At 35.0% G+C, this 17,345-nt stretch overlaps 1 protein-coding gene across 21 annotated transcripts in view; it reads left to right on the top strand.

The window, feature by feature from the left end:
- Window positions 1-17,345, top strand: part of TIAM1 (TIAM Rac1 associated GEF 1) — a 354,474-nt gene that overhangs the window by 224,187 nt on the left and 112,942 nt on the right. For all 21 annotated transcript variants that reach the window (XM_069074990.1, XM_069074987.1, XM_069074981.1 and 18 more), the window contains one exon: window positions 11,211-11,658. In XM_069074990.1, coding sequence (XP_068931091.1) covers window positions 11,211-11,658 — 448 coding nt within the window. The remainder of the gene's footprint in view (window positions 1-11,210; window positions 11,659-17,345) is intronic.

Below are 17,345 nucleotides of genomic sequence, written 5' to 3'. Positions count from 1 at the left end.
ACAGGGTAGCAGGTTTTATCATGAGGTCCCTGGAATAGTGGTTTGTCACTGAGCTGATCAGATTCTTTGGTCCTTCCAAACTGTCTTTGCAGTGTTGTTATTGTATAAATTGTTTTCCTTGTTCTGGTCACTTCATCCTATATCAGTTCACAAAAGGAAAGGTTTCTCTGCAAAGATCTCTTTAAACATTTCTTATAACACAGTACTATTCCATCACATTCATATGCCATAACTTGTTCAGCCATTCACCAGTTGATGGGCGCTCCCCTAGAGTCTAGTGCTTTGTCTCCATAAACAGAACTGCCATAGATATTTTTATATACGAGTCCATTTTCTCTTCCTTTGATCTCTGGGTTATAGAAAGTATGGCTGGGTCAAAGGGTACAAATGGTTTAATAAATTTGGGGGCATAATTTCAAATTGCTTTTCAGAATGATTGGATGTATAGTTGATTTTAAAAATCAAACACAAGGCTTTATATTTATTCCTATTCAAATTCATCTTGTGAAGATGAGGCCCGTTATTCTAGTCTCTTGGGGTTTTTTTAATCTTTCCTTGATCATTTAGTATATTCAAATAAATTCAGGAGGTACAGCTATATGAAATAAGCTTATATCAAATAAGCATGCCATCAGTTTTTTTTTCAGACAAGTTACTAATAAAAATATTAAATGGAATTGACCTTTGGGCAAAGCACTTTGGCCCTCTGCTAGACACTTATGTCCAAGTTGATGTGTATCAGCAGTCTTTTAATCAGCAATTTCCAAGATATTTCCTAGGGTACTGCTGCTGTTTGCTGCTAATTACTCTTTTTTTATGGAGAGGAGAGCCCTCATAAATTTACTTTCCCCTCTGATGTTTTTGAGGTTTTTTAAACATTTTTTACATCACGTTTTTAACATCACATTCTTTTCCCAATATATCTCTCCTCTCCTACTGAGTTAGCCCTCCTTTGTAACAAAGATTTAAAAGAAAAGATTAAAAAAGTTCTCTGCTAATTATTCTTAAACATTCATAATGACATCTTTACCTCTCTATCATTAAGACACAGCTTATTCACCTCTTCAATTGTAATCCACTATAAAAATAGAACAACCCATATCATACATAGCATGACATAAGTCAGCTGCTTTTATAAAGACCACAGTGTCTTTTATCTGTCCTTTAAGTTTCATGGCACTGTTTTTAAGGAGCAGGTGAGAATATATTTTGAATTTGCTCTTTGTCCCAGGGGACTGTTATGGATTCTTCATGCAATTTATGGCATCACTAAAATGGTTCAGATAAATTTCATGACCACTTTGAAATAACAATAACTTGTAGTTCCAAAATTCAGAGTTAGATACTTGAACATGCAGTAGAAACCCTGGTGAAAGTTCTGTGAAAACTTGCAGCAGAAAGATCTGTGTTGAGTTTGCAAGATTTATGAAGTTTTCTAATGACTCTGAAGTGTAATTGTAATAGAATATTTTCCCCATGAAATTATTATTTTTATACTTTTTAGGCTATTTTCAGGTATCTTCTGACCCGATGATGGGCCAGTTTTAACAGTTAGTTCTCTGTCCACCCACGGAACATCATCATCATTTAGATCATCTCCAGGTTGTTTTTAAATAACATTTTTGTCAGCTTCTTCCTTCCTGTAACTCCTAAAATTAACTAATTCAGAAAAGATCAGCCACTATGATATAAATTGAGATTAGGAATTTTCATAGAATCTAATTCCAATCCCCCTCCTTTTGTAGATAAGGAAACTGAGTTTCAGAGAGGATCTTGCTTGTGTTTTCTATAGATTACTAAAAAAAAAATTACCATTTTTTTCAACCCTTACACTTTGTTAGTGCCTGTTTTCTGACCTAGGATAAAGTAGTGCTGAGAATAGTTGGAAGGGTTGATATTTGAATCCAACTATAGTAGAAAGGCAAGTTTCAATGTTACAGAATGTCATTTAACCCTTTAACTGTAGAAGAGGAAGGGTTCTGAACAAACTGTAAGATAAGAATGTTGAAAATTTCCCCAGTCATCTAAAAAAGTTCTCATTCTTCTGAGCTATAAGAATTCAATTTAATAGGCATTTATTAAGCCCCTGCTATATGCCAGGCACTGTGCTAAGCACTGGGGATAGCAATGAGAAAAAGAAAGACCATCCTCAACCAGTTTACAGTCTAATGGGGGAAGACCACAAAGGAAACTGAAAGGGGTGGGGAAGCTGGAGTCAAAACTAAGCAAAGCTGCTGATGGAAAATGGAAAGTTACTTGGAAATTTCTAAGGGTTCTGAGCGTTCTACAAAGGAAGGCTTTGGGAGAAGTTTATTGCTCTATCCTCCTGCCCTTAAGAAATAGCATTAAGTATAGTATGAATCTCTGGTATTGAGTACAGTGGATATCTTGACTATTATATTAGAGGTAGATGAAGTGAAATTATATTATGAGGAAACTTGCTTCACTGTATTAGAATAATTCCTTCAAACAAATTATAATGATATTGGAATATTTGGTGGAATTTAGGATCCTAGAATTTAGAATTCAAGAGAGATTTAGAGATAATCTAACCTCACTTTTCTACTTGACACCTAGAGTAATTAACATTAAGTGTTAATGAATCTCTCAGGTTCCTGAGTTTCTGGGTATTTGGCATGCCTTAGGTGATAAAACTAGGGGGTTAGAAGTTGGCAGTCAGCTGTTATTTCTCCATGGACTAGATTAAAAATTTACATAATTTGGTGTGCAGTATTGGGCATATGTTTCCACTTACAGAAGCAATAAAAATTCTCTGCTTGAATCACAGATTCATCTGTTACTTTAAGCTGTGAGCAATAAAGGTAGATAAATTCACCCTGTGCTACAAGCCACTCCTATAAAAACATCTCCTCATCTCTTTACTTTGTTTAGGAGGATGAATAAATCAAAGTATTTCTTAGGTTGGATTGTGTTTGAAATCAAGCAGTCAGTCAGAAAGTATTTATCAAGCTCCTACATGTGCCAGGCACTGTGTGAAGAAAATGGTAAAAAAAAATCCCTTCTTAGAAGAAGAGGAAACAATATGAAAATATATATTGCAGAAATATAAAGTAAATAAATACAGTACAAAGTAGTTAAATACAAGGTAGTTTGGGGGCAAGGGCACTAGTAATGGGGAGATCAAGAAAGACTTCATTCAGAAGATATTGTTTGAATTGCATCTTATAGAAAAAGATTCTGTGAGACAGAGGCATGTGGGACTACCTCTTAAAAGGCTTGGAGATTGAAGGTGAAATATTTTATATGAGTAAGTTGGTATCACAAACTCTGGGAAGGGAAATTATGTCCAATAAGGGTCAAAATGTAAGTTGGGGCCAGGTTATGAAAGGCTTTGAACCAAATAGATTTTATATTTGATCCTGGGGGCAATAGGGAATCATTGTTATTGATTGAATAGGGAAGTTACATGGTCAGATATATACTTAATTTTCAGACTTTGGAAATAGAGTGATGAGGACCTTCAGTCAGGAGACCACTTAGGGAACTTGTAAAATCTAGGCAAGAAGTGATGAAGTCCTGAACTAAGATGGTAACTGTGTGAGTAGAAAGAAGTAGGATACAAGGTGGAAAAGAAAGATCTGCACTTTAATCAAAGGTCCTAGAAATCCTCAAAATAAAAAATATTTGTGAACCACTAAAAAAAATGATTAAACTAAAGTTTTAATAGTGAAAAAATATACTTTAAAAAACAAAGAAAAAAATGCCAGAAGAAACTATTCTAGATTAACAGTAGCAACAACAGCAGTAAAACTAGTACATTCTCAAGATGCAACAAATGCATATTAAACACATTGTAAGAAAGAAAGGAAGAAATGAAATTAACACATTGTGAAATAAGATAAAATGCTTATACCAGTTAAGGGCCCTTAAAATAAGATGCTGATGAACTTGGCAATTTAGAATTTTCTCTGGAAAATTTAAATAAAACAGTGATTCAGGAGAAAGCAGAATTATTTTTCTGCAAAATAGAATGTCAAAACAACAGAGGAGGCAGGAAAGAGGAAAAAGACAATACCCAGAAAGTTAGTCAATAAGAAAAAGATTTGAATTTTGTATCTAAAAGATTGGTTGTGAGGCATATTTGCTTAGAGTGAATATGTAGTAGTGTAGAGTGAAACATGTTTTAAGAAGTAATGTTTCAGTTTGTTTTGTCTAAATGTATTTCTTTGCCATAAGAGATAGATTTCTTTGCTCCTCTATTGGGAGGACAAGAAATAACAGCAGTTTTAAGAATCATCAATAAAACATTTAACAAAAGGGAAGCAGATTTGGAAGCCATGCAGAAAAAAATTCTAGATATGGAGGACAAAAGAAAAGGAGAAAATTTGAGAATGATCTTTGTGAAATCTGTGAAAAATAATTTGATGGTGAGATTTAAGGATGTCATATAAAAAGTTTACCAAAAAATTTGAAAACAAGGGAAAGATTAAAAATGAGCAGAATTCACAGGATGCCAATAGAAGTAATCCCAATTTCTCTTCATTCATGTAAACAAGGGTTTAAGTTGTGATACTACAGTGACAAGGAGTTGGCTTTATAAGCAGTTGAAAAGCACTATATTTTGAAAGATTTAAAACACAGTAATAATAGCTAGAATAGGATATGGTGAAAAACTAAGAATTAGACCTTCATTTGAAAATTAACTCAGTCTTTTAAAATACAAAAGATAGTCTTTTAAAATACTTTCTTAAATTTAGACACTTGTGGAGAGAAAAATCTACCGTAAAATAGCTTTTGACATTCAGAAAGCCTAGAGTTAGAGTTGAGTTATTAAACCAATTAATTTATAGATACTTTGCAATAGAATCACCCTAGAAGGAATAAAAACAAAAGTAATGCTATTTTCCTTGACTCCTGATTCATGTAAGGGGAAGAAATGAAGAGAGGAATAACTCAATTTTATTATTGGATTATTAGTGACTCAGTGTAGAAATATGAAACAAAATGCCAATAAAATAAAATGATCAAAAAGATTATTCATTTTGTTCAGAATAAATTTGTACCAGGAATGCTTTAATATTAGGAAAACAGTATCAAAAAACATAAATAACAAGAATCCTAGAACCCTGTCCTATCAGTATATGTAGAAAAATTCTTTCTTAAAATGCAATGTTCATTTGTTTTTAAAAGTAATAACAAAAAAAGCATATGGAAAGAAGAATTTTCTGTAGCATAATACAAATATTTATCATTGTAATACAAAAATTGAGAGGCTTTGCTACTACTGTCAGTAGAGCTGTGTGCTCTACTGGTTATTTTGTGACATATTTTTGGAAATGAAAATAGAGCAATAATGTCAAAAATTGAAATTAAAAGAAAATATAGGTGAAGAAAAGCATAAAATCTTTATTTGAAGATGATATGCTGACTTATCTAGAAAACTGAATTAACTCCACAGTAGAAAAATAATCAGTAATCAAATATTGGGATATAATAATCATATAAAATCATTATTTAAAGAACCAAGTTGATAGGAGAAAAATATTTCTGATTATGACAAAATGTGTAAACTACTTGGGCATTAATTTATCAAGACAAAGAGTTATATAAAACAATTCAAACAGAAATAAAGGAATTAAATAAGTGGAGACAAAGAAAAGGAGGGAAGCAGTTCTATGAGTATGGTATACCTTATAGATTTAATATAATATCAATCAAAATACAAACATGCCAGTTAATAAAATTAGGTAAATAATAAAATGTAAATAGAGGAATAAACAGGCAAGAATATCCAGGCTCATGGCTGGGGCATAAGGGAGAAAATGGTATTTGTACTGCTGTATTTTAATGTAAAGCAGTAATCATCAAAATTATTTGATACTTGCTAGAAATGTAGATGCATGGAACAGATTAGGTAATACAACACTAGGACCAGAGATACATATGCTTATATTTGGTAAATTTCAAATTATATACTTTGGGGAAAGAACTAATTATTCAATAAAAACTGGGGAAGTTAGGTAACAGTATGGTGTAAAATAGTATTTAAAGTTACATTGCATGCCATGCACAATAAATTTTAAATGCATAGGATGTCTACATACATATGTGTGTGTGTGTGTGTATATATATATATATATATATATATATATATATATATATATGTAGAGAAATCAGGAGGGGAAAGGAGAAGAGAGGAGAGGAGAGAAGAGACAGAAAGAGTTGAGTGTCACAGTTGTGCAAAGGAAAAATTCTCAGTTATTCAACAAATGCAAAATAAGGTAAAATAGATGCCTTTGATCATCGATCATATTAAAATAAAGTCTTTTTGTTTAACAAACAGTAATGCTTTTGTAACAAAGCAGAAAGCAACAGATTAAAGGAAAAACCTTTGCCATAAAAACCTTGATACCCAAAATCTATAGAAATTGACACAGAGGAATACCCTTTCCTGAAAGATTAGTCATCAGAGAATACAAATAGGGAGTTCTTAAAAAAAAAAAAAAGCACATGACCAGAAACCACCTGAACTGATTAAAATTAAACCTTCATATTTAGAGAAATGCAAGTTCTAACAGCTCAGAAATACTTAAACCAATTAAATTGGCAAGATAATTTAAAACCTTAAAAATCCATTGCCTTCAGGGCTGTGGAGAAATAAGCATACTCTTTCACTGTTAGGCTGTTAATTGGACATTCTTTTCAGACAGCTATATGACTATATAGTAATTGCTATAAAATTATTCATATCCTTTGACCTGCTGTTCTCACGACTTGGACTATACCCCAAGAATGGTACTGATATCAAAATAAAACTTATCTATACAAAAATATTCCTAGCAGAATTATTCTTACTAGAAGAAAAAATGAGAGAAATATATTCATTCAGTAGCTAAGAAATTTCTTAGCAAATTGTGGCAAGTTGATATGTAAGAATATTTTTGTACCATAAGAAATTATATCCATGAAGAATGTAAAGAAATATAGAATCACGTATATGAGGTGATTCAGAGTACAAAGAATTTAAAACTCACTAAAGGTCTTTTTTTATTGTTTTTAATATATTTTTATTTATTTTGTTACATATTTCCCAATTACATTAAAATTTTTTAAACATCATTTAAAAAAATTGGCACTAAAGGTCTTTATGTAAATAATATTATTAAAAATAGCAAAGCACATAAATACATAGAAGTGTTTCTAGAAGGCAATATGGGCAGTAACAGAATGTTTTTATTTCCATCTTATTCACATAAAAATATAAATATTTTCAAATAACAATTACTTTAATATCAGATTTAACACAAGTCTAACTAATCCCCAATACCAACACTCTTCTTCCTTTAGATTTGATGTTCAGATGAAATGTGGCACTTAAGTCATAGATAGTTACCAAAAGAAGGTTTACTTTGCTCTAACACTGCAAGGATATACAAGAAGGATACAGTAGTGCTTAGTTTCTCAGGAGAAAGCCCTCCTAATCTCCATATGAAAATGTGTGTGGTTATCAAGTCAAGATATGGTGAAGGACATGGTAACTTGAGTGGCCTTAAAACATATACCAAGTTAGATGGGCCCAGTTCTCCTTTGGTGATAGGGAAGATAAGACAGGCTCTTCAGGCTTTGGAATTCTTTGTTTCCTTTTTGGGGAAACTAATCCCTGTCAAAGAAAGGAACAAGAAGGGATAGATCTAACTCATAGGGAAACACTGGTAAATATTAGTCATCTCTAGTAACTGTGTGACTCTATGGAAAAGTAACTTAACCACTCTCAGCCTCAGTTTCCTCATCTGTGAAAGGGGAACAATAGTAGTGCCTACTTCCCAGGGTTGTTGTGAGGATAAAAGAGATATTTGTAAAATATTTTTCAAACCTTGCTAGCTAATAAAAAATCTTATTTCTTGCCAATGAAACTCCTTGCCAATAAAACTATGATATCCAACATTACTATTGTTATTACTCTATAATTAATTATTCATAGTGTGACACCTGTTTCAAAAGCCTCACCCAGGGTCAATAGGAAAACAGACATACTAATGAACTGTTACTTTAGTTATGAATTGGTCCAGCTGTTATGGAAAGTAATTTGGAACTATGCCCCAAAAGTTACTAAACCATGAGGCGTACTCTTTGACCCATTACTAAATCTAAACCCCAAAGTGATCAAAGAAAGACAACAAGGGCACATTTACAGCAGCTTTTTTTTTTTTGGTCCTGGAAGTATTGGAAGCTAAGGGGATGCCTATTGATTGAGAACTTGCTTCAGAGAAACCTAGGAGGGCTAGTATGAGCTGATTTAGAGTAAAGTGAGATAACTTACAGAACAATTTATACAGTAATTGCAGCATTGTAAAGACTCACATTTGAGACTCATATTTCATTGTAAAGGAAAGTTTGTAGGACCTGAGAACTCTAATCAATATTTATGATCAGCCGTGATCCACTGGTATAGCAGTACTATCGATGAAGCATATTTCTTACCTCCTGACTTGAGGTACAGAATAAGACATACCTTTTCAGACATGTCCAAAGTGGAAATTTCTTTTACTTCACTGTGTATTTGTTTAAAGAATTGTTTTTTTCTTTCATTCTGGCACCCCTTCCCCCATACACACACAAGAAAAAAAGGTAGAAAAAAGAAAGAAAAGAAGGTTATTGAAACAAGGAAGAAAACAGGACAGTAAGACCTGCAGACATAGAGGATTTATTTGAAAGTTACATGCTGACTTACATATTTAAAAAGAAAAGCAACCTGTAGACAAGAGATGCACATATTTGTGTAAAATTTTTTTAAAGTGCAAAAACCCTAAAAACCTGTCCTGTGGAGGCAGTAGAAATTGTTACTGACTCTAAGGGTAGCAGTCATATGATTTTCAGTTGCTTCTTTAATTTTATAAGGTTCTTAAGGTTCTTCTCCCTGTGGAGTTAGGGAAAGTATATGCTATCTTTATTCTATGACAAACTATGGGGAAGACAGAGAAAAAAAGGGAGAAACATTGAACTATGTTCAGCTTTTATTTCATGAAGAAACTTTATTTCAGTGCTTTTAGCACTGAATCTGGTGAGAGACTATTATTCTGTCATGGTTGGAAAGAAGCTGGTGAAGACAGAGAGAAAGAGGATGGAGAGGCCTTTCTTGATGAAACTTGATGAAGTTACTGAAGGAAATTTTGGAGAAGAGATTTGGGTTTCTTCAGCGAACTAAGTTGGGAGCACAATTGTTCAGAAGTGAAATCAAACAGTTACAGTGATAGTTTAAAGTGACACTTTCTCATGGCGAAAACAATAAGAGATATTTTCACCTCTGTTTTAGTATTCGTGTCATTGCTAATAAGGTCTATGTTCCATAATTTTAATATTTATTTAATCTTAATTAAAGGGTTGATTAAGGAGTTCCTTAATCAAGGGAAGGGATTTAATGTACAGAGAGGCATGAGTAGTAGATTGGGAAAGGAGATCTTTCCAGCTTAGAGAATAATTTGATGAATTAGGGTGTGAACTCTGAGCTTGCTTGATTAATTGAGCAATATGTCAAAATTTAATTAGCTAATGAGGAATTATGCAAGCATACCTTTAATTACACTGGTGCTTGAGATGATAATATTAAATATGGGAGTGACTCAAGTAGCAGGCTGAGGGGCTGATCTATAAGTGATTATGGTAGACTTTAATCACCTTGCTACAATAGAATTTAATTATTTTTAGGGAAATACATGAAACATTTTATAGCAATTAAGACCTTAATTTAAGGGCAGTTACCTCTTCTGCATAATTTACAACCTGAGTTAGAGTATAGAACTGTGAATGTTTTTTAAGTTTTTGGAGTTGGGAATTGATACTTCTCTGTCTTTTTTCTAAGTTGTCTTCTAGCTAGAGGCTTTAGGTAAAGTGCTTCTTCTAAGAATCTCTGGTTTAAAAAGTGAAATCTATCTCAGAATGCTGAACAGAGCAATGGGCCCTGCAGAATTATTTGGCACAATACAAAATAAGACACTTTTCCCAAGCAACCAAGAATTGAAGCTACCAGACCTGATTTGAAGAAACACTCTCTTTTTCCTTGTGGGATGAGTGGGTGGGGTGGTGCAATATTATCCTGTTAGTCATCACATTAAATAATGGATGGCAGGCTTTTTATAGGCAGCAGCTCTACAGAATTAGTTATGCTGTTATATATCCTTACATTTGGAGCAACTAATTGGCCTATAGAATTTTCCCAGGGGGTTCAAAGCACTCTTAGGAGACTAAGTAAGGGCAGCTGAGGGCTACAATTCTCAGCAGGTGGCAGAGCCTCAATAGTTGATTTGCCAGTTAGGTGATTACCCAAGTCAGATAAATAAGTTCTATGATGTGTTTTTCTCTTCCTCTGATTCAGTAAAGATGTATTGAACCTCTACTTTGTGCAAGGCATAGAGAACACACAAAGACAAAAACAAAATATTCTCTGCCTTCAAGAAGCTTCATTCTTGGGGGGAGGGGGAGAGGAAGAGTAGATATAATGTATATATGGATAAATGCAAGACAACCGGAGGAAGAAAAGTTCACCAATTCTTCCCATTCTCTTTCCCCCTCTCATCCAAATTTTTCGCACCCAAACTGAGACAAGTTACCAGCTTCCGAGCAGTAGAGTATCTCTTGTGCCCAGGGAATTTCATATTTTTATAGTTTAAAACAACAAAGACAGATTAGCTCTGTGGCACAATGATTAGAGCACAGACCTGGAGTCAGGCCTGAGTTTAGATCTTGCCTCAGACACTAACTGTGTGACCCTGGGTAAGTCACTTCACCTCAGTTTCCTCATCTATAAACCCACCTCCTTGGGTTAATGAGAGGATCAAATGAAATAATAATTGTAAAGCTCTTAGCACAGTGCCTGGCACAAAGTAATCACTATATAAATGTTAGGTATCCTTAGTGATTATTATTATTGGGTCAATAGAAGATGACAAAGAGAACATCTGAGTTCTGGGGCTTGATCATAGAACATGAATGACAAAAATATGCTGGCTGCCTTGGCATCAAAGAATTATAGACTATTTGAACTGGAGGGATTTTATAGATTATGATAGAGCCTCCTCATTTTTCACAAGAGAAACTGATCAACAGAAAGATTTTGCTCAAGGTTACCTAGCCTAGTTACCCATATATACCCACTTCTCACTTTGCTGTTACCATTGGACCTCCTTTAGTAAACCACATCCCCTTAAGTGACGTGGCTTCTTTTTTCTTCTCTTGGTTTTTCTCTTTTCAAGGATGTGAACGTAGGTGAAGGGAGTGAGTTTGCAGACAGTGGGATTGAAGGAGCCACCCTTGATACAGATCTCCTCTCCAGGCGCTCCAATGCTACCAATTCCAGCTATTCCCCAACTACTAGCCGAGCGTTTTTGGGCAGTGATAGTGGCAGCAGCTCTACTGGAGATGCTGCTCGGCAAGGGGTCTACGAGAACTTCCGTCGGGAACTGGAGATGAGCACCAACAACAGCGAGAGCCTTGAGGAAGCTGGCTCTGCCCACAGCGATGAACAGAGTAGTGGTACTTTGAGCTCTCTGGGACAGTCAGACATCCTCCTGTCAGCTGCCCAAGGAACAGTACGAAAGGCCGGAGCCCTAGCTGTGAAGAACTTCCTTGTCCACAAGAAGAACAAGAAGGTAGAGTCAGCAACCCGAAGGAAATGGAAACATTATTGGGTGTCTTTGAAAGGTAAGGGTAGAAGATACAGTTGATTAATCTGTTAATTCTTAACTTAATTTAAATTTTAATTAAATTTAATATTTAATAAAATTTAAATTTTAGTTAAACTTAATTTAATTCTTAATTAAATTAATCTTGTAAATTCTTAAAATCTTTTGTCCTTTTTTACACGTGTTTACATGTTGTTTCAAAATCTAAGCATCTCTAGTTTATAATTTTAATTAAATTTAGTTCATTAAGTACCTAATATTGCCAGGTTATGTGGTAGGTGATTACAATACAAAGATCAAAGAGGGATATACATGTTATAATATGTATAGCAATCTCTTACACATATAAAGTATATACAGTAACAGTAGCTGCTTCATATATCCAACTAAGGACAATTCTCCAGTACATATTTGGCCTCCAAAAACAATTAAAAATATACATTTTACCTTACAAGTTTATGTATCCTTGAGCTCAAGGAGTTAGGGCGGTAGAGGGAAGGATGGACACATAATTAAATACAAAGTAATTTCATTTTTGTTTTTACTTTTCTTGATAATCAACAGAAAACATACAGAGAACAATAATTATACAGGGAGGAGGAGGAAGAAGAAGGGAGGGAGAGAGAGAAAGTGCTAAGTGCTGGGGAGATCAGGAAAAACCTAATGTAGGAGGTGGCACCTGAATTGTACTTACAAAGGAGAAGGAAGAAAGGCTAATAGATGGTTCTGTCAAAACATAGCTTTTAAATTAACTGGCTCTGAAGGTAGTATCAAAAGAAGAATTCCTAAAATGATATGAGTGGAGGCAGTACCATTGAAAAAAAAAAGTTGCCCTCCTTCAGTGATCACTTTGCTTCAGACAATGCTAATTTAGATATACAACTTTTGCATATTTAAGTTTTTATGTGTATTTTTAAAATTATGTTTATTTTATGTTCATGTCTTATATTTTTGTATGTTGTTGTATATAGCAGATTTAGTTGAAGTAGATGTGTACATGTGATCAATTCAGTTCAATGCATTTGGCCAAAAGGGGAAAAAAGCTTATATTATTGTAGAGGATCATATAAACAGTATTATTGCACAGCCCTAGGAAGAGGGTCTGTTATAATTCCACAATTCCAAACCCACTATGGGCCTAACTCTGAGATGATCTTTGAGAAGGACCCTACTCACATACATAGTTGCAGCCCCAGGGCTGATGTCTCAGGCCCTTTTATTGACATCTGGGTATCAGATGTAAGACTAGACACTAGACTAAGGAACAGTAATAGGACCTAGTAAATTCACAGGTGAATCCTATTAGATGACCTATCTTCTATGAATGCTGAAATCTTGAGGCAAATTTCAATTACTGATTAACTGGTCCTAATCAGGTACTTTTGACTCTGTGGTTTTGTCTTACCACATTCTCTTTTGCACCTTCACTCTATGTATAGGTATATGTGTGTGTGTGTGTGTGTGTGTGTGTGTGTGTGTTCACATCTATATCCCTATATATCTAGATCTAAATACACACACAGTCACATCTCCATCTTGAAAATTCATAAGATCATTGAATTTCAGGATTTAGATACTAAAATATACTAACACAGGGGATCCTGACCTTGTCTCTACAAGATCTTAGAAAGCATCTATTTCAAACCCATAATTTTAAACATTAGGGAAACTTAAGCCCTATTAAACTATGAAGTGACTTTTCCAAGGTCGCTTGGCTAACTTGAACCAGGTGGTCAATTTGAACCAGGATTTACACCTAGACTTCTAATTCCTTATCCACTGATCTTTCACATCTTCTCTTTTAACTGCATAATTATGGATTCTTTCACAATACACATATACATATTTATTTGTACATATTTTATAAGTATAAGAGACTAGTCCACAAATGAGATTAGACTATATGATTCTTTATGTTTATTAAAAAATTCAGTCTTTCAAAGAATGGTGCTAAAAACTTAATATTTTTACTGTCAAATTAATCAAAAACAGTGTAGTGAGAGGGAATAAGTGATAATATGTAAGTTGAAATAAAATGAAAAGGGGAGCAAATCATGGCAATTAGCTATTGTATAGGACAAACCATTTGTCAGTAGATTTTATGGATACTTGTTTCTGTATGAGAACCACCCAATGCTTGAACCATAAATCTGCCTCAAATGGGTCATAATAGAATAGTCATTGAAAATTACTTGGTATGATATATATCATACCTTGATAGATAAGGATCAATTTCAACCTCTAGAATACCTTATAATTGGTATTTTGAGATCAAGTCAAACTGTCTCTTCAGTTCTTCTGTTATTTATAGGTTATGGGATGGCCCCATTGAGTAGAGGTCAGTGTGGCTAGACTACAGAGTGGTAAAGAAAGTCATGTATAATAAGGTTGGAAGATAGATTGGGGCTAGGATGTGAAAAGGTTTAAAAGCTGTAGTTTATATTTGATCCATAGTGTAATAGGGTGCCAATGAAGGGCATTGAATGGGTAAAGGAGGTAACAGAGTCAGGCCTGAACTTTTGGAAAATCAGATTGGCAGCTCTGTGCAGGACAGGTATGAGCAGGGAGAAGTGATAAACATCTACCAGCATTCTGACTAAAAAGGATTCTGTAGGGAATTTACAGAGATAGAAATGATAAGATGGCTAGTTGAGAGGATATGAAGGTAAATGTGAAGGAGGTGCTGAGGCTGACACTGGGGTTTTGAACCTGGATGACTGCAGGAATGGTAGTTCCCTTGCCAAAAATAGGGAAGTTTGGAAATGAGATGGGTTTGGGAGAGAACTAATGAGTTCCATTTGGGACATTTTTATTTGAGATGCCTATGGAATGTGGATGTCTAATGAGAAATGTTCAATAGACAGTTGGTGTTGCAGACCTGGAGCTCAGGAGACAGGTGATTTGGGAGTCGTCTGCATTGGGATGAAAATTGAAACCATTGGAGCTGATGAGGTCACCAAGATGGAGAATATAGAGAAAAAAGAGAAGAGGACCCATGTGGATCCTTGGGTTACATCTACATTTAGTGGGCATGGTATTTCTGATGATCCAAATAAAACTGAGAAAGAGCTATCAGACTAGTAGAAGGAAAACAAAAAGAGAGTAAATGTAATCTAGAGGAGAGATTATCCAGGAGGAAAAGGTAGTTAACACTGGCTAGTGATTTAGAGTGGTTAAGGATTAGGATTGAGATAAAGATTTGACAGTGAAGAAATCATTAGTGACTTTGGCAAGAGAAGTTTAGTTGATAAGGTTGAAAGCCTCACTGCAAAGGATTGAGAAGTGAGTGAGAGAAGAGGAGTGGAGGCAACAAGTAGAAACATTTATATCTAGGAGTCTGCGAAAGGAAAGAGGTATTGGATGATAGTTTGAGGCGGGTGAATGAAGAGTTCTAATGACTGTTGGGCTTGTTTTGTTTTGTTTTTAAGGATTAGGAAATTTGGGTGTGTTTGTAAGGAAGATTGGAGAGAAAGGGTGATGGGGGGGGAGGAGAGGTTGGCAATAAATTGAAAATAGGAAATGGGATTATGGGTACCTGTAGAAAGATTGGTTTTGTTGAAGAAAAGGACCACTTCATCAGAGATTAGTCTACATGATGAGAGAATGGGGGATGACATCAACAAATTATGAGAGAAGAGGTAACTCATGGCAAATGGCTTGTGTTTTCTTAGTAAAATAAATGAGTGGTTTGATTGAGAAAAGTTTAGGGGAGGTGTGCTGGAGGAGATTTGAGGATAGAAAATTTGTAATAGTTTGCTGAAGTTAATGAGATAGAGAATCAATTAGGGATGATTAAAAGGGTTGCTTGGTTGTGGTGATGGCCCATTCACATTAGGTAAACTGAATTTGTAGTAGAACCAGGAGAAATCTGCCAAGGTGGCAGAGCAGGTTTCCAACATCCTTGGACCAAGTGATCAGGAAGAGAAATCTGAAAACAGGACTGGGCAGGAAACTCTGCCTCTGACCCTAGAGTGGGATGCTGCTCGTTGTCCTCATGTCCACATGTACTGCTGATAAGACTAAGAGGAAGGGATACAGCCATATGCCTGGGTACATTTCAAATTCATTTTAACTAGCTTCAAATGGTTCCTCACTGTGGCAAGTGTCCTTACATTCCTCTATAATTGCTTCCCTTTCTCCCTCCCCGTAGAAGCTATTCCAAAGTTTCCTCTTCTCAGTACTCCCCCAACTCCTCTCCTTAATTGAATACCTAACCTCTTACTTGATTGAGAAAGTTGAGACCATTCACTGTCAGATTCTCTCTACTCCTAGAAAAAGTTATCTGCAATCATGGCCTTCCCTTCTTGTCCTATCATTCACACCCCAACCTTTGGTAATGTAGCTTCCAACCTCATCACTTAACTGAAAGTGCTCTCTCTAAAGTTGGCAATAGTCTCTTAATTGACAAATTTGATGTTTATGGTTTGTTTCCCCTCAGTCTTCATCCTTCTTGACTCATCTACTATATTTGACTCTGTTGATCACATTTTCCTATATCCACTCTCCCTCTTGGTACTTATTTTCTCTTGGTTCTCCTACCTGTCTGTTTTTTTTCTTCTCAGTCTCCTTTGATAACTCATCAGTCATTTCATGACCATGCACCATGGTTGATCTCCAGCCATCTATCCTAGGCTGCTCTTTTCTCATAGTATACTCTCTCTTTCAACTGCCATGGATTTAATTATTATCTCTGTGCACATTGCCCCAGAGTATCTGTATGTAGATAACTCTCAGATCTGAGACCATCCACTTCCAATTTCTCTCTTCAGTTTCACATCACTAAATTCTAATTTAATATTTTAAATTACAATGTCCCAGAGTCATCTCAGATTCAGCATGGCCAAAACAAAACTCATCTTTCCACTCGAAATAAACCCCTTTTCCAGACTTGGCTATTTCTTGTGATGGCACCACTATTCTGCCAGTCTTGCAGGTTTGTAATAGTGGTGCTATCCTCATTCCTCACTCTCCTTCACTAATCTAATCTGAACTTTCTTGGTAGTTGGTTGAGTCATAATGTAGAGTCATAAATATGATTGGTAAGCCAGCAAAGGAGACTGAAGAGCAACTAGACAGGCAGGAGGATGCCTAGGAGGTGGGTGTCATGAAAGTATATCTAGGAAAAGAAGGTATTCAAGTAGCAAACGCAGCAGATAGTTCAAGAAGAAGGAAGACAGTTTGGCAATCAGTATTAAATTTGGAGAGAGCATTTTCAGCGAAGTGATAAGTTAAAATTCAAATTGCAAAAAGATGGAGTAAGAGGTGAAAAAGCAGAAGCGTCAGGTGTAGATAGTTTTTGTTAGAAGATTGGCTAAGAAAAGGGAAAATTAGTCTTTTAGATCAGGCAGCATGAACTTGAAAAAGAATTTCATTTGGAGATAAAGAGAGACTGCTTGGGGACTGAAGGATTGTGAGGGGAAAAAATGTACATAAAGGCTAAGTGACAAAAAAAAAAAAATTAGGGCAAATATGTTCTATAGAATTAGTTTTAAAGCCAGAAGGGAACTTAGGGGGTCATCTCATATTAATCACGGTCAGCTACCGTGTTTCCCCGATAATAAGACACTGTCTTATTATTTTTTTTTTTTTGGACAGAAAAACACCAAAGGGCTTATTTTCAGGGGAGGGCTTATTTTAATGAACATTGACAGCAATTTTAATAAACAGGTAAATGTGAACAAAAAAAATGTACCTTTATTCAATAAT

The sequence above is a fragment of the Petaurus breviceps genome, unplaced genomic scaffold (genome assembly GCF_028583685.1).
Source record: "Petaurus breviceps papuanus isolate PSGF00001 unplaced genomic scaffold, PetGlider_PUasm1.0 90897, whole genome shotgun sequence".
NCBI lineage: Eukaryota > Metazoa > Chordata > Mammalia > Diprotodontia > Petauridae > Petaurus > Petaurus breviceps.
The sequence above is the reverse complement of the archived record's forward strand: the minus strand, read 5'-3'. Positions and strand labels throughout refer to the sequence as shown.